We start from the raw sequence: 21,646 nt of genomic DNA, 5'->3' as shown, positions 1-21,646 counted from the left end.
GTGACAGTAACGGTCCACTGAACCATCAGCTTTCCGTCTAATCTTATAAACCCACTTAGTTCCAATGGCATTTTGGTACCACTTAGTTCCAATGGCATTCTTACCAAAAGGCAAGTCACACAACTCCCAAGTGTTATTCTGGTACATAGAATCCAATAACCAACAATCATTCTGAAAGGCATCCTAATGGCATAATGGCTCTTCATTGCATGCTGTAGCAACCAATGCACAAGCAACCAAATTAGCATGCTCTTTGCGGACAGCTGCTCGAATACGAGCTGGCAAAGGAGTATCATGTTTGCTGTCTTTTAATATGTCAAGGAGCCAACGGGGGACCATTCAGGGCTCCTGTGTTTCGGCTCTTTCCTAGTCAAGAGCCCTGTGCATAATGTCTTGATCAAGCTGAGGCATATCACGCTGTAAATGGGGCTGAATATAAGGCATAGTGGAGGATTCATCAAATACAACATCCCTACTGACAAAACACTTGCCCGTACACGGCTGGTACAGCTTGTAGCCTTGCTCTCTGAGCTATACCCAATAAAAATGCATTTAACAGCTTTATCATCCAACTTGGTGTGTGTCTGAGAAGGCACATGGGCATATGCCAAGCATCCAAAAGTCCTCAGGTGACAAATCATGGGCTTATGACCTATCCAAGCCTCATAAGGTGTGATGATTTGCAATGTCTTTTATTGGGACATCGGTTCAAAATATAATTAGCACACATAACGGCATCCAACCACAACTTGTTAGGGAAGTGCTTGCCTTTCAACATGCACCTAACAATCTCCATCACTGATCTATTCTTCCGCTCAGCCACGGGATTCTATTCAAGAGTGTAAGGCACCATGCACTGATGATCAATGCCACGCGAGGCCAAAGAAACAGCAAACTTCTTTGACATATATTCACCCCCCCTATCTATATTAAGGTGAGCAATTTTCAGCCCACTCTCATTCTCAGTCAAGGCAATAAGTGCCGAAGCATGCAGAAACTTCAAATTTGGATTTCAATGCAAAAATCCAAGTAAACCTGATGAAGTAATCAATGAATGTGACAAAATAATCGAATCCCCAAAGAGCTGCAACCTGCATGGGTCCACAAACATCACTATGAACTAAATAAAGCTTGCTTGAGATACCAACTCTCCCATCCTTGGGAAATGCAGAACGGTGCATCTTACCAAGCAAACAAGGTTCACAAACATGCTTTGAAGGCATATGCATTTTGGGAAGATCAACAACCATACCATCCTTATGTAGCTTCACCAAAGCCCCAAAGTTGAGGTGTCCAAACCTCTCATGTCACAAATGGGTATCTGCCATGGTAGAGGAATCAACTACAAAGGCATATGCATCTGCAAGTCCAGCATGATCCAAGCATCTGTCAAAGGCATCAAGTCTATACAGTAGCATCATAAACCGCACATCGAACACCATCAAAGAGAACCTGATAGCCACAAATAGCTATGGCTGAAATAGACAGGAGGTTCTTCCGAATGCCTCGAACATAAAGCACATTCTCTAGAGTGACCATACCACCAGAAACAAAAGTAAGAGCAACTTGCCCAATGCCTCTCACTGTATATAATGCATTATTGGCACATGTGACTGTCCCTCCCTTAGATGCATGCTCAAGTGAGCTGGACAACTTCCTGCAGGAAATAATGTGCTTGCAAGCCCCACTATCAAAGAACCAGGCATCTGATACATCGGAAACTGTCATGCATGCATCATGAACATCATGATTATACTGACATGTAGCCAAAAAAGCCCAATGTTAGTTTTGTGCAAAGTTAGCTGACTCATGTCGATCATCTAGACTAGGAGAACCAGATACTGCAAGACCAGACTCTCTCTTCTTCTTTCAGAGACATTTTTCTTCCTCCATTCAGAAATATCATGCCCAAGTTTCTTGCAATAGTTGCATCTCTTCTTCTTCTTTTTATACTCTCAAGAAGAGGCATCATGGGAGTGACCAGCATGTGAATGAGGGGGTATACCAACTGAAACCTTGCCTTTGCCTTTGTTTTTATGCTGGTCAGCAAAGGCTTGATCACTAGCCATAGAAGCATTGCGGTTTGCACGGCTTTGTTCCTCCTAAGTAAGAGGGCAACCAAAGAATCAGGCACCACCTCATCAATGTTAGCCAATTGCTCTTTCAAAACCTTCACACTGGTAAGATAGGCATCCATGTTATCACCCACTTCAAGCTTCAAGACCTTCAACTGCTTGCTGAGATAGGCAACCCGTGCCTCATTCCGCACCTGATATAAGGATGCAAGATAATCCCATGCTTGCTTTGCTATCTTGCAAGACCGGATATAAGGGATAATAACCCTTTTAACTGAAAGAGCAATCAAGGCATGTGCTTTGGCATCACGACCATCCCATTGAATCTGCTCATGTGTAGGAGGCAAAGTACCTGTAGTAAAAGAGGCAGCTGCTCCAGAAGTAGCATTAGACCCATCACCCCTACCTCGTGGAAGCCTCCTTTCAAGTCTTTGCTAATCCATCACATTCCAGCCTTATCTTGGCATTTTCCCTCTTTTCTTGTGCTATTGTCACTTGAAGGGGCAATTGTTCCTCCACACTCCCCAAAGGCAGTCATGAACTGCTGAGAAAAATATATTAACCTTTCTATCAAACATAAAATATTAGTTCATGTTCCGTTGTGTTAGAGTAACTCTAAAGTCTTGTCTCTTGGTTTGATCGTAGACAAATATAACTTTGTTACCCTAATACAGAGAAATCCCACTCCCACCAACTGCACAAAGATAAGGAAGACTTGGGCTGCGAATGAACCCAAAAGAGTTACAAAAATTTTGATGTTTCAAATTCAAATCATTTTGAGGTATAGAACAAATAGCATATGACTTTGTTGCAGAGCTAACCTCTCCCAGTAGATTTACAAGTGACAAGAAAATTATTTGTGGTTCCAACTGTTACAGCCATTTTACAACCTCCTCCAACTGATAAAAGGTTGTTGTACTACTTCTAGACATTTTTCATCAAAGTCTTCACCTTCCTTGAGCTGAATACTTGGTTGGTGTCCACTCAGCATCTTGAGACAGCAAGATATTTTTTTTGCAGTTGAAAGCCTTGAGGCTTGCGCAGTCATTAGAATTCCCTTTGTCAGTTGGGGTATTTGCTTTCGATTTGCATCGACGACTAGCAGCAAAGATGACCTTTTTGGGATGCTTAGTTCAGAGGACAAGCTTGATGGCACAAATTATCCCATGTGCGCATACATGATGGGATATGTATTAGTTGCCAAGAATTTGTGGAACATTGTTTCAGGCACTGAGGTCAAGGCCTACATGTAAAACCTAGATGAATCCACGAACATTCCCAAACTCATCCTCTAAAAACCCAACATAATACAGTTTCAATCTCACGATAGTCACTCATAAGTTTGAAAACCAAAAACTCCATCACGCATAGCAGGGACTAGCTACTATGACATCCCCACTGACATCATCAACGCCCAACAGTGGGTGTAGACCATAGTTTAAAAATAGCTCTCACACATATAAATCCACACCCCCACACATACTTGAGCATCCTTTTATACAAAGTCTTCGTACTGAGTTTCTGTCGGCACTCCGGAAATGAAGGGCAAACTCAGCCATGACGAAGGTTAGCACTAAAGGAGAAGGCTAATCAAAAAGTAGTCCAAAATCTCTTCATTCAAGCTACAACTGCTTGTGAAGTCTAAACGATTTCATTTTAGTCTCTCCCAAACGAGCATGTAATGCAGCTTTTGGTCCTACAGCTCCTGCCGAGGCTCACCTAGCAACACCCAAGAGGGAGATAAAGGCTGAAAACAAGCTGGAAATGACTTTCCAGATTTTGACTTGCAGCTGAAGGGCTTCCAATGAGTGCAGCAGTCCCAAATGCTTAAGTCAGTGGCCTTAAATGCTCCAAAGTGCAGCAACAGGGCCCAAACTCCAAGGTCGGTGGATATAAATGTCCCGAAATGCGGTAGCAGGCTCCCAAGCTCAAAGTCAGTGGCTGTAGCAGCTCCACAACGCAGTAGCACGGCCCAAACGACTGCAACAGGTGCTCCAGAAGCAAAACCGACCTCACCAGCAGCTCCAAATGAAGGCGAAATGCAAACGTGTGAGAGGCGGCTGCAGCAGCAGGTGGAAACAGCTCCGAACCAGCTCGAGAATTCTGAATGAAGCCAAAATACCAGCAGCAGATGTCCTCAGAGGAGTTGGCAATGCTGGAGGAGCCCCAGGGAATGGATTTCCGGCGATGGAATGGCTTGAAACTGCCTCAGGAGGTGCAGCCAGCACTAGAGCCTTGGAAAATGCGCCAACCAGCAAGAAGATGAGCTGAAATGCAAGAGAACAGGCCTTCAACAGCACTGGAATGGCTGGAAATGGCTAAGGGGTGGATCCCTAACCTGCTATGATACCACTGTAGGATGAAAGGCACATAGGAAGCAAGGAGATGGAAGCTCAAGCTCAAAGAGTACTTGCTGTAATGAAAATGCTACACAATGAATGGAGGCTCCAACATAACAAACCCTAGGGCTAAAAGCCCTAACTGGACTAAGTGTCCTAACTGTCCTAAGTGGTACATTTACTAACTGTACCAACTGACCTAACTGACTGCAACTAGGCGTACAAGGCACATACCAAGGAATGAGCGGCACCTATGGATAGCCCATAGAATGGCCAACAAGAAGGGCATGTCTTCAACAACCTCCCAAGCCTTCACCTACTTGGATCCCAACCCCTCCTAGTTCAGATAATGGTCAAGCTCAAGGTACAGCCTGTGACTGTGTGTTTAATTCTTCCAGGATATACCAAGCATACCTCAAGAAGGTGAGTTTTTGTCTCAGCAACTGATGGCTTACAATCAATTGGACCCTGATGTTAGGTCAGTCATGACTTTTACCCAGTTTGTGAAGACTATTCACAGTGATATTCAGAGGGAAATGAGGAAAGGGCAAAGATTACAAGGACAAAATTATTGTACAAAAGTTCAAGAGTGAGATATGAGTTGAAAGAGTGCTTGAGTACATTGGAGGACTACTTTAAACTAAACCCCGATGAAACTGCCACTATGCACTGTTCAGAGAAGCAGCCTACTGGAGAACAATCTCAGTTGCTTCCAAGGGGTCCAAGGTAAGGTTGTTCCTGGGCATCCCACTGTCAAGGAATGCCATGCACCCCCATATGTATTGCAGCTCTACTACTCGAGCCTTAAAGATACATTTTTACTACAAGGCACACTTCCATTGGGATGTCCCCATTTGAAGCTTTATATGTATGTCAGGCTGGGTTACCGTCTACACTCCATGATCAGATTTTCCTAAATCCCCATGCAAGGGATGAGTTGGAGAGAATACAAGCAACCTTACAGCTGGCCAAAGACAACTTACGCAAGTCACAGTCTAGGATGAAAGAGTATGCAGATCAGAAGAGAAGAGATGTGGAATTCCAGCAAGGAGACTGGGTATTCTCAGGTTGCAACACATAGGTATACTCATTAAAGGTAACACAACACTAAGCCGGCTCACAGATTCTATGGCCCTTATGGAATTCGTAAGAGGATAGGTGATTTGGCCTATCTGTTGGACCTGCCTTCCTCTACAAAGATCCACAATGTATTCCATGTATTGTGTGGGAGCAGATGTTCCAGTAGCTGCAGAGTTGCCTCTCATAGATGAACCAAGTGAGTTAGAGTATATGCCAAAAAGGATTTTGTGAAACAGAGACAAAATCCTCAGAAATGAAGAATTGGTAGAGTACTACATTAAATGGAAGAAGGATTCATCATGGCAGCCGGAAAATATAGTGCAGGAGTTCACCTATCTGTTGAGATGAGTTGGACCACATTTGGTTACAGTACATAAAGATACTCTACCCCACTCAATTGTAATAATTTTGAGGGCAAATTTCTTACAAGAGGCAACTGTAACAATAATGAATTTTAGTTTAGCATTAGTTCTTATGTGGCCCACTTGCCTATACCTATAAGAACAGCTTCAGCTGTACTTGCAAGGCATTCAAAATCAATACACTTTAGAATCCATAAATCGTAGATCAATTCCGAAAATCCGTAGGTTTAAGCCTCACTCCGAGGGTATTTTGAATCGAGAAGTGGTAACGACGGAACTCGTTCTGATATTGTTTGGTACTTTCAAGCATCAGCTTGGATTGGCTGCACACGCAAGAACTGGACCTAGCTTTCGTTAGCCAGCATCATGGGAGCTGCCTGCATACCATGTCCTCTTCCTAGTAAGAATGAGCTCTCTCTATCTTTCCCTTCTATTTCTGCTATCTAGTTTCTATGGTTTCTCCCTAACTAGTTACTACTAGTAGACAGTAGTAGAAGTTCTGTTGCAGGACACAAGGAATTACAAGACTGTTATGGTAAGCCATCTACTGGTACTCATAGCAGGTCTCCCTCCTGCTGAGTTTGTCACCACATTCTAAATACTCCAAGTAACTCTAAAGTTGACCTTTTATTTGACCATGGTCTAAGAGTTCTTCCTCATGGTCAAAGAGTTTTTCTACTTGGTCAAAGCATTGACTCCGGTCGATGACGTTTGACTTCAATCATAAAGGCTTGACTTCGGTCTGGTTTCAGCCAAGGGGTTGACTTCGGTCAATAGGAGTATTTGTGCGGTGCGCCTGAGCAGAGGATATGCTTCATTGGCTAGACTAGAGAGACACTGCTTCCGCTCTCATTTTCACGATCCACGGATGAAAGGGTTGCTTTTTACTCCCTGGTCCGCCCAACAGGGATGTATGGCAGCCCATGCTGAGGGCCAGATTTGTCGGATACAGAGTGGGCCAGGGTGGAGCGACTACAAGTTCTCATGTTATCACGGATGATCCGTGGTAAGCCATATGTCCCTCACCAGATCATTCAGGCGGAGTTTGGGTCACCCCCATTACAGCTAGATGCTGCATTTCAGGTCATTACATATCTGTACCGAGTCAAGGAGTATGGAAATTCTATGGCACTTGCAACAGGAGAAGATCAGAGGTGTTCGTATGCACGCACAGAGAGATGGTTTACAGGACTAGGGCTCCACATGGACAGACTACCTCCTTTCCAGTACAGCATGGATGCTCCTTTCTCTCCCCTCCTATCACACGAGGTCAACCAGGTTATTCATGAGGATCTACTACAGCTACACACACTCCGGACTTGGTTGGGCCCGGGTGATCTCTCTCTCCCCTCCTATCACACGAGGTCAATCAGGTTATCCGTAAGGATCTACTGTAGCTACACACATTCCAGACTTGGTTGGGCCCGAGTGATCTTCCAGTGAAGCTGAGCTTCTACAGAGATCACTTCCTACATATCATAGCGAAGGGTTTCATTGATCCACCGAGATACACGCAGATTCACCTACCCCACTCGCTGAGGATCTCCCTTGGGCAGTTCCGAGTCTCTTCACACAGACTTCGTATCAAGAGCGGCCGAGCAGAGCGGTTACCCAGGGAGAGGCGCATATGCACACTGTGTGACATGCAAGAGGTTGAGACAGAGGAGCACTTCATCTTTAGGTGTCCTGTTTAATATGAGATCCGAGGGCGTTTCTACTGCCTCTTCAGAGATAGTTATGGGATGTTGGTCCGTGTCCTCTCCAGTTAGGGCAGTTAGCCCTAGAGTTTTGTTATGTTGGCTCACCCTTGAGCCTCCATACTTGTTGTTGCAGCATTTTCAATACAACATCTTGTTTTTGCTCTTCCATCACTCTTTTCTAAGCTTCCACTGTCTGCCATAGCCAACTGAGCAGGTCAGGGTTTCACCCTACAGCCATTGGCAGCCTCCCCGAGCTCCAGTCCTCGCATTTGGAGCTGTTTGGCAGCCTGTTTGGACCAGTACGGAAGCAAGTCACCACACGTGTGAGCATTTGTGAGTTGTCCAAGCTTTTCTATAACCGGAAACGTCTTCCCAGAGCTCCCGCTGCGTAGATAACTCAGCCCTGCTGCAGATTTGTACGGACTTTTTCTTTGCTGACGGCTCCACACGTGTGAGCCATACAGACTGTACGGACACTAACAGAAGCACATTAGATGCTGTACGGAATTCTGCGGGTGCATTTAGTGCTGTTCTAAGCTTGAAAGGCATCTGTACGGACTGTCAGCAGCATTTACTGCAGTACAGCCGCCGTATGGACCTAACAGTGCATTTACTGAAGTACGGCATCCGTGCAGAGCTGTCAGAGCTGTACAGACTGCATTTACTGCATCTCGCTTCAGGCCTGTGGTCCGTACACCTTGTATGGACCTGTACAGAAATTGCAGCAGGTTTTTTGAGCGTTTCAGGCCACCTCGAGACTCGTGCCAATCATTTGAAGCAGTGCAGAGAAGTTTGGTCCTGCCTTGTGAAGCGTGCCAGCTTTTGGAGCAATTTGGAGCTTGCTACAGCATTTTGGGGTGATTATTTCCACCGATTTGGGCCTTGCTGCTACACTTTGGAGCATTGAAGGTCACCATTCTTTGCATTTGGGACTAGTTCTTGCACTCTTGAAGCCAGATACTTGCTGTTCACTCAGCTTTTTTGTTGCGACAGCAAGTTATTTGTGCAGTTGAAAGCCGTGAGGCTTGTGCAGTTACTAGTTCTTGCGGTTGAGAGTAGTATCTCTCCTTTTCGCGGTTGAGAGTAGAAATGATGACATTTGGCGGACTAGATCCATCTAGGGATACGTGGGCTCTATATGTAGCATGCAGGTTTTTCTATTTACGTATCTTTGGAGCTTGCTACAGTAGGGGTTGGCTGGGTGGAACATAGTCGTGCCTATGCCCGTGATTTGCGGGAAAAGTTCGACGTGAATAGTTCAATCGTATCACTTGGTATCAGAGCGTAAAAATCAGGTAACGATTTGGGGAGTCCACAATTAATCTTGTGAAAGGGGGGATTCAGATCATGAAAGGATTGCGCTGGGACAAGCGGCACGTTTCCTAACTGAGCGATGAGAAAAGAGGATCGTTACGTTCCTAGTCTAGCTAACGGTGCGCAAGGAAACAATCCGTAACAAACGTAAACCTTGTAGATCGTTCACGTCTGGTTCGTTTGCATTGGAGCATAGGACATTTGAGTGGCGCACACGAAAAGTCATGGATTGCTGCCTTCAGGGCTCCTTGGCATCGCAGGAGCTGGGCGTGATAACTAGCCATCCTTCAGCTATTGCATGGGAGGTGCACTCCTCGAGATGAATCAAGCGGTCTATTTGGTTGGCATCATGCTTGGCGGGCGGTATTTTGGTTAACACCAAAAGTTGGAGCCACAACGTCGTATGGTGTGAGAGGGTGTTGGAACCGTGGATACGATAGTACTGTTGATTTCGCTAGTTGTGGGCTCAGTAGCCAACAGAGCTACGTACGTTGCTGTGAACTGCTATTGGGGAAGCTTGGTTACATTTAGTCATTAATAAAGATTAACAACTACGCTCACGAAGACCTGCCTGGTCAGCAGAAGCCAAATCGACATCACGTAATTAAAACACGTAATTAAAATAGAGAAGAGGCTTGGTCTCATGGGTCTGCTCATATGCATGAATTCGCTCAAGGAGTTCGACTGAGAGATGGAGTGGCTTGCAAGGGCAAGTTGATCTCTTCATGCAGCAGAAATATGACCACGGAGCTTTCTATGCCTGTTAAATTTTGTTGTGGTATATGCTAGTTTATTTGGCCTCAGTATTTGAGTTATTTGAGATTGCAGATATTTCCCTAGTATAGGGAAAAGATATTCACCTTGGTTCTCAGCTATTTTCAATTGATGGTTATTCCTGTTTAGACACCTTTTGTGGTTGTGAGATTGAAAAAGCAGTTTGTAAATACAGCTTTAGACAGTGTTTATTTATATTTTTTTATTTTTATTTTTGACCCAATCCACTGAAATGGAAGTTGAAGAAGAAGCTTCTAGAGTGAATCTCGTAGAGTCCGGAGCCCGACCGACCCCACAAGTGTCACGCCCAACAGGCCATACACTATCTGGTAGAATTACATTATTGGAGGATGCCTTGCAACACATTTTAGCTCAACAATTGCAAGCAAATGTAGGGCAATCCGAGCTCAGAAAAATGGTTCATAGTATGTCTGCTAGACCATCTCATGAAGAGAAGGGTAAAGCTCCAATGGAGGGCTAAGGTGCCTAATATTACCAATTATAGACCAAAAAAGTATTTTGGTCGGATGTTTGACCGTAGTTTCGATATCATAGAGACATGGTTACACAAATGGGACGAGGCCTTCGCCATTTGTGAAATCAAGAATGATATGAAGAAAATCTGCGAGGCCACCCATATATTTAATGAGGCAGCGAATAGGTGGTGGATTAAGCAGTAAAAAGATGGAGTGGCATCCACTACTTGGAAGGGGTTTAAAAAAGACTTTAGAAAACACTTCTTACCTCTTGACGAAGCATCTCGAGCTTGGAATCAGTATCGAAACCTTCGTCATAGAAATCTATCAATGGTTGAATGCACTGATAAGTTCAGAGAACATGTAATGAAAATTTATGAACCTCTATCTCATCCAGTGCAGGTAAAAGATTTTATCTTTGGACTGAATGATCGGATCAAGATGGAAGTTCGGGCTAAGTATGCAAACAAGCTTGATGAAGCAATTGCCATAGCCCTGAACTATAAGGATGCCAAAGGGAACAGACCAAGTGGATTTGTGCAGGTTAGGACTCGATATGAGTACCCGAAGAAAACTGGGTTTAAGAAGAAGTGGATCAGTAAAGGAAGTGTCTCACAGCATAGTAGTCAAGCCAAGCAGGCGAAGCCAGTTGAGACTCCTAAACCAAGTACCACCATTGAAGTGAAAAGAAAAGTACCACCAATGGCAGCCCGGGCTTAGTTGAAGTCTTCTTTGAACCCAAAGCAAAGAGAAAAAGCGAGGAGAGAAGGCTTGTGTTTTGGATATCTTCAGCCTCATCAGTGGAAAGATTATCCACAAAACAAGGATCGTCGAATGGCTAAGATGGTGATCTCAAAATGCGACGTGGAAATCGAGGAGAGTCCCAGAGCAGAACAAATGCAAATTCAGCTAGCGGGATCTTCTCAAATGTCAATACATGTTTTGTTATGTGTCTATTGCTAAGCTTGTAAACAATGCACCTAATAATATCCTATCACAGCCCGCAGCAACAGGGTATACAGCCTTTAACGATACGGAGTTAATTAAGATGAAAGGGCAAGTAGCCAATCATGACGTCATTGTGCTGTTAACTCCAAGCTTGTAAAGAGGCTGAAATTAAAGACTAGCCCATCTGACTATGCATATACAGTCAAAATGGCAGACGGAAGTTCAACTAAAGTATAGGACCAAATGGTTACTCAGTTAAAACTTCGAATTCAGGACTATGCTAAGAAGCTTGATTTTGAAATGACAAAACTTGCTCATGCAGACATAGCCCTGGGTAAGGCTTGGCACTCTAATAAGAATCCAGCCATAGATTGGAAAAAACACATTTATCAATTCAAGATGAATGATGTACTGTATGTCTTGTGAGGTGAAAAAGATATACCTCAAGGACCGTTCGTTTCCGTAATGGAAGTTTGAAAAGCTCAAGAAGAATTTTTGTTTCTTTATACAGCATCGGTAGAGCCAATTGATGGTCCTTCGGCTAGCACTGATGTTACCCAAAATGGAGAGATAGCCAAGTTGGCTGACCAAATAGCAGAGGAGTTCTCTGATTGTTTTAGGAATGAGTTACCTTATGGGTTACCTCCAGAGCGGAATGTTCAGCATAAGATATCCCGAGGGCATAACTTGTAAATAGACCTCCCTATAGGTTAAGTTTTACCGAAGAAGCAGAGGTACGAAGACAACTGGAAGAATACCTCAAGCTAGGGCAAATTCAACCCAGTTTCTCACCTTTTGCTTCGCCAGTGAAAGATGATACTTTTCGCCTCTGTATAGATTACAAAGCATCGAATAATATCACTGTTAAGCACAGGTATCCGATGGCTCGAATCGATGATTTGCTAGATGCGTTACATGGGGCCATAATTTTCAGCAAGATAGATCTTAAATGTAGCTACCATCAAATCCATATTAGAGCCAAGGATGTGCATAAAACCGCTTTTAGAAGCAGGTTTTGACATTATGAGTTTTTTGTAATATCTCACCTAGAGACTTTGACTTGCCAAAAACATGGTGTAGCATAATCTCACAAAGCAGAAGATTGGCCCTCCGCAGCTCTAGGATGAAGTAGATGGCTAACTAAGACAAGAAAATTGTGTGTGAGAAAGATATCTTCAATGCAGCAAGTTCTTCCAACATCAGAATGTCCAGATGTCATTTATTGTTTAGCACTTGTTAGAGCTATAATGGCATTTAGCACTTCCTAGAGCTATAATGGCTGTTACGTGCCTGTAACAGAGACTGGAAGAGGAATGAAGGTGAGACTAGAAAGTGGGTTACTGGCAATTGCATGAGTTTCTTTTTACAGAGGCAAAATCCCACGATAAACCCAAAAATAAAGCTTACCTACAGACCTTGACTTGCCAAAAATATGGTGTAGACCAATCTCACAAAGCAGCAGGTTATCCCCCCACAGCTTTAGAAGTATATGGCTAGCTATGATAATGAAACTGTCATGTATGGACAAGGGAACCCTGTGTGAGAACGATGCAGCAAATTCCTTCAACATCAAAATGTCCAAATGTCATTTTCACATCCTGGAGGTGATTCAGGCTCCAGATTTCTAAAAGCACTCCTGGAGAGCAATGCCTCAAAGCGTCTCTATCATATTTTGAATTAGAATCCAGAATCTCGAGAAGAAAGATTGAATTCAGTATCCGTTGTGCCTCCAGAATTTCCCTATCAAACTTCGACATTGCAATCTGGCATCATTTGCACCACAGAAAAGAGCCCATCTATGGTCCTCTGGGCTTTCATTTGTTTTATCATGTATTTTTCCAAGCACCATTCTAAATTGATCAGACGAAAAAGCACAGAGGCAATCACAGTGACATTATATTACCTCATATACAGCTAGTAATCATGTAACAATGTGAAACCTTTCTGAGAAAAAGAAACCACATCTACCTGCACACATAATTCTGGAAAGCAACACTTGCAATACTGGGACCAATAAACTTCACCCGATCCCCTGCACAAAGGTGCAGACAATTTACGCATACAAAGAGTCTTCAGCAATCAGTTAAATCATTCGAAACAAAAGAACGACCTCATAATTGGAATTTAAAGTTTAGCATTTTGCACCTAAGGGTTGGCTCAGACCTGTTTTGAGAATACGCTTTGATGTTGCTGCACTAAAAACGGTTGCGGCATCAAGCTTCACGGCATGGGCAATCGATGGGAGAGAGCGGGATACAACAGCGTTCATCTCCGCTAAAAAAGCAGAGTCATCCTTGTGGATAATGTCTTCTGGATTCTCTGAAGGATCTTTTCCGGAAGAAGAGCTGGGTTCAAGTGTGCAAGGCTCTTTGACAGAATCTGGATCCTTTCCAGTTGCACCACCCTGAATGAAAAATACACATCAGCAGGCAAGTCTTGTAAGACAACATTTGCAACTTCACCCAAAGTCTGTCCATCTTTTAAAAAGTTGATTAACCATAGTAGGTCATGGGTATCACAGTATCAAGACACAGACATAACTAACAGATCATCACGTAATTTGGCTTACAGAAGTTTTTAAACAAAGGAAATTTAAGCCCCCTCCTCATTGTGGGCTGTAAAATAACGCCCACTAAACCTCTCCAGAATCAGCCATACACAAAAAACTAATTGAAGAGCCATACCGTATCCAACGGGGCACAAGTAATGGAGCACAACCATCCAACGTGTCATGACATCTATAACCAGCAAGGCTACCTATAGAGGCATGTCTATTTGTGAAGGGGGTGTGAACATTCCGTAAGGGTCGTCCCAAGCAACAGGCCACACTTCTTCATTTAAAAGAGAAGCAAAGGGATTCATTAATCCTGTCTACCTATGCTATGCAGCGGTGTGCCTTTTCATCGATGGGTACAACTTTGCACAAGCATACAGTTCTTTAAAAGCACAACTCCTGATATGAAGATCTCCATTTGGTATTTGAAGAGGTGTTATATAGGCAATTGTTAGTCATCCGAAGAGCACATGCTACTGTTGATCAACCTCACACTTTGTGACGCAGCACTTATTTGCCTGCCATAGAAGACTCTAAAAATTTATCCAAACCAAAAAGAACTCACAATTCAAGCGAGCGTCCTAGGTAATATGGTTCTAATAGGGACTCATATACAGCATCTTATCTCATTTATGTCCATCAAGTTCAATGACGAGGACCAATGGCCTCATGAGGAAATGTCTTTCTTGGAAGTGTTTAGAGAATGTTTCTGTAAGATTTGTGAAATACAGTACCATGGGCAACAACGGAATCTTAATCTAAAGAAATAACAGCTACTCCAACTCAACACGACCCTGAGAAGTCAAAAGCCAGATAGGCCAAATCGAAAGGCTTATATGACGTGAGGCCCTTCCTTGAATTTTGTTTCCTACCTTTGCCCATATATAGTGAATTTCTATCAAAGGTGACTTTTCCACTTTGCCGAGCCTGACTGCATTCTATGTTTTCTACTCGTGTGCACTATGAGAAATGAACAGGGGAGAGAGAGAGAGAGAGAGAGAGCACACCTCACACACACGCCACACTGAGAAGGAGAGAGGAGAGAGAAAGGCACAGGAGAACTGCAAGTGATCTCTGAAGAAAACCCCACTAAAACTGGGGGAAAACGTCGCTGCTCGAGAAAGAAAGAAAGAAAGAAAGAAAGAAAGATATTAACGTCCATGGGAGACCTCGCGGGCCTATGGGACAAAGCGCACAGAAAACCGAACTCATACAAGCCTCAGTGGGCTGAAGCAAAGGGTACGCTAGGACCCTTGCTGACTACTAATCTATGCTAACAGAATCATAATCATAAACATAATCAACCTATATGGGAGTAAATTCAAGTCAAAACTGATACTTTTCCTCATGCAGCGCAACTTATCAGCCAAGCAGAAGGGATGGTTGGCTTAGTGCAGTCCTATGATTTTGACATTGAGTACAAGAAGGGAAAAGAAAATGTAGTTGCAAATACCTTATCCATGATGTGGGCTTGCATTTTGTCAGCGATTCAGGATGCATGGCATTCAAGAATTTTACATGCAGAATTCAAAGACAGCAGCCATCCTTTCAGAATTGTAGGAGCCCTCATGCCAAGACCATCCCAACTTTAAATTGCATAATGGGTGGTTGTGGTTCCAGAAAAAAATTCACTTGGTTCCAAACTCACAGTATACGCAGCTGTTGTTGAGGGAAGTGCATTCTTCCCCTATGGCAGAACATACGGGGGTCACAAAGATGTATGACAAGGTAAGGCAAAGCTTCTTCTGAGAAGGTCTACGGAGAGATGTAGTCAATGCAAATATTTGAGAGGCTACAGGGCATTATGGAGTCCAGGAAGCCCTCAGTCCCCCATCAGATCATACAGGCAGAGTTCGCTATGACATCAATCCAAATCGATGTCATCTTCCAGACAGTGACATATCTCCACAGGGTTTGGAATTGCCTACCTGGAGACTACTGAGATTGGCATAGTCATCCAAATGACTAGCCGAGAGTGGTACGAACGCATATCCAAATGGTTTGCAAATCAAGGCATTCAGATGGACCTTCTGGTACAGCATGGATGCCCCATCCGTCGAGATCTTGTGAGATGAGATCAACCGAATTGGGGGCGGTGGGGAACCAAGAGTTTCCCACCAAGATCCAATCCTATCATGACCACTTCCTGAGACTATCGGAGACCAAACCCTAGTATCTGGAGGACAGATGGGTTTCGCACACATTGACGATTGCCATCGGGCAGATACTATATCCCTTTAGCTGAGGATCGATGCATAGGCACACCCAGAGAGCAGCGGACCTACAGGTTATGCACACTGGCAAAGGTGGAGACAAAGAAGCGCTTCCTGTGCACTGGCCCTGTCTACTATGAGATCCGAGGACAGTTATCATTGTCTCCTTCAAGGAGGGGCACAGGTTTGGGCTGCTATCCCGACTGATCCACTTCCATGAGCAGGTTTGTGTTGGCCTCTATTTGATAGAAATGCGGCAACACATAAACCTTAATACAGCAGATCAAACAGCAAGATTGTCACGGTACCACAGGATACAGATCGTGCAAGCGACATGTCACCGACTTCTATGCATTCGAATCAGCCCTGGGACAGAGTGGAGTAGAGGACGGGGAGATAGCCAACATGAGGGCAACATTAATCAGCGCAGGAAGAGACAGCGGAGTGGAGGAGCCAGAGACACAAGAGACCATGCACAATGCAGAGGTTGACCAAAGCACGTACGATTGAGGTCCAGGCCCTACGAAGAGGAGACCGTCCAAGCCAGGGTGTCACACTTGATATGGCCCACCGGATACAGAGATCACTGAGACCATGCCCCCCCGCCCCTCAGCATGACGACCCATAGACACAGACATGAGACACCTTCGCGTCTCATCAAAGAGCCACAATGGGATCTGGATAATATTTGGAGCACTAGCTTTTGAGTTTTTGAGATTATTAGCTTAGCACTCAACAATGGCCTTAGCAAGCCCTTTTGTCCTTCCTCCAACGATGCACACGTGTCTTTGCCTCTCCTATTCGCACAATGTGCGATCGATGCGCACACACAGGCATGTATGAGTTACTTTCTTGATTGTACTTTGTCTCATAGGCCCACCAGGCCTCTCCCGAGGTCGTTAATACATCTCTCTCTCTCTCTCCCTCTCTCTATCTCCCTCTCTCCCTCTCATTCCCTCCCCCCCTTCCTCTCCCTCCCTTCTGCTCATTCTATCCCTTTCTCTAGATCTGCCCCTACCCCTTTTCTACACATCACTTGAACAATTCCATTTTGTGAGTTATTGCAGATTGTAGATAAATTTCCTGTTTTCAGAGATTTTCTATGGTTTTCCTCCTTGTTCAAAGAGTGATGCCATTAAGTAAACACCAAAAACCAAAAGACATAACTAGTAAACTGGTGTCATCATTAGTGCCGTCAACCAGCCTACTCACTCTGTTCTATTAGTAACACCACTAGATTTGACTTGCAAATTTATTGTATACAATTATTTGGATGCAGCAACTCCAACTTTTAAAATGAATGCACGAGTTTTTCTTGGAGGGTGCATGGCTAGAGCTTTGTAGCAGTGATAATGTATACTTACAGTTGTAGGCAATGAGCTGCTGTCAAACACCAGCAATTTAGCACCAAAGTGTTTTGCCAAAGACTTTGCCAGCGTCTCCTGATAAATATCTGACCCTGTCCAATCAAAACATGCTGAGATGAAGTACACAAAGAACCATGGACCATTTGCAACTATAATTTTGAAGCTCTCTCAAACTGTGTACCTTCCAAAATAACAACCAACCTGCAGGTCCTGATAGCAGGATACGTGGGCTGACGGCTTGCAAATCTGTAGTGAACGTGGCAAAGTCTGGTCGTTTTAGATGAATGTAAGTTGATGCAATCAGCACATTCTTTGTGCTTTCACTGGTAATACAAGTACCAATCAGTATTTTAACCAATGCTTGCTTGTAGGTCATATATGAAACACTCCTACCACACACGTCAGGCTGCTCAACTTGAACCTTGTATACTTGCCTCAAGTCATACACTGTCATCACTTACCTCAAGTAATACGGGAAATTGTCAAATGAGACCTCAACATCTTTGTCATCAATAACTGCCCTCATGAAATCATCTTTAAGGGCTTGACGCTTTACAGCAGTTACAGAAGCCAGTGCAGGATCAATTTCTCTCTCAGTATCTTTACCCTTAGCATTTCTTTGAGATTCACCTCCTATACATTCAAGTTCACCACAAATGGTTGCATGACCATCCTTTGATAAAGGCCCTAAACATCCCCCCCCCAATTCAACGGCATGGGCAGATCCTGTGTCTATGATTCCTGCATCATCCAGGGTAATATCTGCCGAAGGCTTCTCACCAGGTTCCACAGGCATCACATTGGGATCATGGCAACTTTTTGCAGTTTGTCCAACCGCTTCAACCTCAGACATAGACCCATCTGATATGTCAGAAGGGGGTGGCATAAGCGGCAGCATTGCTGCCATAGTCGCCTTTAACCTTTCGTCAGCACTCTGAGGTAAAGCTGGATGAAAAGCTGCATTCTGTGTAAGATTTGAAAGGGACGCCAAAATTGAAGCTCCTGCTACATCCATAGGGTCCCCGGTTCTCGCCTCATCAACCTGCAGTACTTTGGGAGAGGCTGATCTATTTTCAGGTACAGGATGTGCTGCTGATGATGGAACGGAATTATTTGGTAATGGCTGGAAAATCTAATGAAGCATGTTCAAGGAGAAGTGACCTTGAAAAAGTAGAAAACTCACGTTTACCAGAGGACAACTATGCAAGAAATTCGCTCATTATACTAGCAATAGCCACAATCAGCTAGTCCTCACGATTCGCATGGATACGTATGAGTATTGCTTGCAAGAGGAAAAAACAACTTCATCTCCACCCTTGAGGAGGACATTACAGTTCTTCTTCAGTGTCTTTGAATTCACATGGACCATACCATTGTTCCCAGTGTTTTCTAGAAGTGTTACTCCTCCGCCTTCATGCTGGAAAAAGAAGTCAGTCAAAACCTGGTCACAAAAGAACATAGCCAGGAAAAAGTAATATTATCAAACGTAAAACGCCATGTCTGGATTCCTTTGCAGATTCAAGTTTGCTGGTACACTACCCCGTTTGATTCCCACCCATACTAAGCAGGGACCAATGCCCATCATTTGAGTTACCTACAATCTGTCGTTCATATTTCACAAGATTCCGGTCCCAGAAGACCACGACGACTACCTGCATAAACTTCAGCTTGCAAAGAACACCGCTGATGCCCTGATCCTTCAGCTGCAAGTTGCAAGTCCTACTACGCCCAATAGTGAAGGTGTGCCCAACTAAACTCACATGCGGATGCTGCAGGTGTAAGAGCCGTCCTACGTTCAGTTTGCAGCAATATACTATGTATACTTGAAATCAGACCAAATCAAGGGATATATGTATAGCCCCTCTAGAATCCAGTAATGGTCATTGTTCTCATGGATGTGTGGTATCGAACAGACAACATCAAATCTGACCAACGTCAATGTTGCCAAAATGTCTAGAGCATGGAGTGCGTTTACCTGATTACATTGTGAAATTAGCTTTCCCCAAGGAGTGCCAACCACTGCAGGTTTCAATCTGAGCCAAGTTGCGTAATTCCTCTGCCGGGGTACGGGCGGAACCCCTGCTAGCCGTTGTTGAAACGTGAAAATTCCGCTGGATATTCTTAAAGCAAAACCAAAGGGTGCTGTATTTCCGAAAGGAACCATACCTGTAAGATTGGCATGCTTTGTTTTCTCATCAACTCCCTCTACAGCACCATCGGGTTGCTTAGGAGTGTGGGGGGAAGTCTCAGCGGGGTCAACCGGAGCAGGTGCTGAGGTTAACGGATCCTGTTCGTGGGTCTGTTCATGCGGGGGAGCGCTAAATAACTGCAACTCATTGGGCTCAGCGGGGGCGGAAGGTTCCTGGGTCTTGTCCTCGGTCTGGAGAGAGCCCAAAAAAGACCCAAAAAAGGAAGCGAGGTCAGAAGCAGCAAAGGGGTGAAATTCAAGCAGAATCAGATGGGGGGGGGGGGTACCTTGGAACGTTTGGGGGATAACTGCTGGGGGGCAGAGGGGTCGGAGGGGGGAGGGGAGGGGCGTTTGGCGGCAGTGCGGCGGGTAGAGACCATGGCAACAGAGGGGGGTTTGGAGAGGAAGCAGATCGAAGAAGGGAAATGAAGGATCGGGCCTCACAAGCACATGAAGAAGAAGAGCTTTTGAAGGTCGGTCGTGAGGATGAAGCAGAAGCCGACCCCTACATACAACAGAAACCCAATACACAGAAAACCACCCAATACAAAACAAAAGAAGACCAGCTTTTGGAGGTCGGTATTGATGAACCAGCAGCCGACCCCAACATTCACAGACACCCAATGAGCTTGGTTTAAGGCTTTCTTCAAAGATAGAAAGCTTTGGCTGTGGCTCTGGCTTTGGCTCTGCCTCTGCCTCTCCCTCTTCCCCTCCCTTTGGCCCTCCCCCTCACAAAGTCAAGGATGCCTTATGCCTACCTGTAGGAAGTCCAAGAAGCACATACACAAGCACAAAGAGAGAGAGTGAGAGAGAGAAAGGAGAGGGGGGGAGAGAAAGAAAGAGAGAGAGTGGGGGAGAGAAGCACATACACACACACACATAAAGGGGGAGGAAGAATGGAAGGGATTGAGACAAAGCAACCACGTTAAGTGAGAGTAAGAAGAGGAATAAAAGCATGAGAAGATCCAAAATAATATTTGCACTCCCAACCTAGGTACCATTCACCCAGGGAGGAGCTCGGGTATTCCCACCCGACACCTCCACTAGTTCACTGAGGGACACCCAGGGACGGAGGAGCTTGGCCCCCAGGAATCCATTTGAGCACCTGGTGGCCCAAACACCACCACTCCCAGTGTGTGCAGGAAAAGGCCCTAATACTACTTACACACACAAGACAAAGAGCATTCCCATGAACAAGCTCTCTTCGACCAAAATTTGTGGAAAGCCAAAAAATAGGCTTCCAACAAAAGATTTGCCATGCTCCATTGAAATTGCTAAAATTGTTAATGTTAAGCATAGAAATAGGATTTTCGGAGCCTTTTGAGCATTTCAACCAATGGTAGTGTTTAAGGGGGCTATAGAGCAGCGTGACAACTGTGGAGAGCAGCTTGAAAAGCGAACTCAAAACACAAAAAATGAGATAATAAGAGATGTGGTCGACTATCATCTATGATCTTGGCACCACAGCAGCTCTCTAGTCGGATACGAAGATATCTCATATCAGTGTTCGTCGTCGGGTCATCTCTTGCTGTGGTGGGGGGGAAGGAGAAAACTCACCCTCATTTCCTCATTGCCATGAGTCTTTCCTCTATAAATGCCGCCTACAAAATAGGGTAGGCATAGGAACACGCTCAAGGATGAGTAAGAAGGGGCATAAAAGCATAAGAAGATCCAAAATAATATTGCACTCTCCTCCCTTCTTCTCTCACCCAACCTAGGCCTTTGGCTTACACACACCACCATTGACTGATACTAGGCCTTTAGGTCAACGATGTCAAGTGAGTAAGGGGCATTAAAGCATGAGAAGATCCAAAATAGTATTGCACCTCTCCTCTCCCCTCCTCTTCTTCCCTACCCTCTCCTCTCCTCTCATCCAACCTAGGCCTTGGCTTAACACACACATCACCATTCATTGACATTGGGCCTTTAACTTACACACATGAGACAAACCAACCACATTAAGTGAGAGTACAAAGGGGCATAAAGCGCCTCCCGTTGCCTCTCTTCTCCTCGCATCCAACCTAGGCCTCTGGCTTACACATGCCACCATTGACTCGTTCTAGGCCTTTAGCTTACATACACCACCATTGGCTCATACTAAGCCTTTACCTTACACACACCACCATTGGTTTTACTTATCGTTCATCATCATTCATGGCCTCTTTCATTTGTATATTGTCAATGGCAAAACATGTGCATGCACATTCAATCCATGTCTTGTACTCCTCACAAAGCTATGTGTTAATGGCATCAATG

At 44.5% G+C, this 21,646-nt stretch overlaps 1 protein-coding gene across 2 annotated transcripts in view; it reads right to left on the bottom strand.

The window, feature by feature from the left end:
- Positions 1–20,302, bottom strand: part of LOC147897661 (uncharacterized) — a 69,136-nt gene extending 48,834 nt beyond the window's left edge. The window contains exons 1-10 of one of the 2 annotated variants that reach the window (XM_087379971.1): positions 19,678–20,302; positions 19,369–19,582; positions 19,178–19,281; positions 18,855–18,971; positions 18,473–18,619; positions 17,664–18,334; positions 17,404–17,525; positions 17,200–17,294; positions 13,232–13,472; positions 13,037–13,100 (exon numbers count right to left, since the gene is read on the bottom strand). In XM_087379971.1, the coding sequence (XP_087236097.1) occupies positions 13,037–13,100; positions 13,232–13,472; positions 17,200–17,294; positions 17,404–17,525; positions 17,664–18,334; positions 18,473–18,619; positions 18,855–18,971; positions 19,178–19,281; positions 19,369–19,582; positions 19,678–19,770 (1,868 nt within the window). In that variant the 5' untranslated portion in view covers positions 19,771–20,302. The remainder of the gene's footprint in view (positions 1–13,036; positions 13,101–13,231; positions 13,473–17,199; positions 17,295–17,403; positions 17,526–17,663; positions 18,335–18,472; positions 18,620–18,854; positions 18,972–19,177; positions 19,282–19,368; positions 19,583–19,677) is intronic. The other variant, XM_087379972.1, reaches the window with a different exon arrangement.
- Positions 20,303–21,646: the final 1,344 nt, after the last annotated feature.

The sequence above is a fragment of the Dipteris shenzhenensis genome, chromosome 10, assembly GCF_047967505.1.
Source record: "Dipteris shenzhenensis isolate YYH24624 ecotype China chromosome 10, Dip_SZ_1.0, whole genome shotgun sequence".
Lineage (NCBI taxonomy): Eukaryota > Viridiplantae > Streptophyta > Polypodiopsida > Gleicheniales > Dipteridaceae > Dipteris > Dipteris shenzhenensis.
This window is presented reverse-complemented; position numbering and strand designations above follow the sequence as displayed.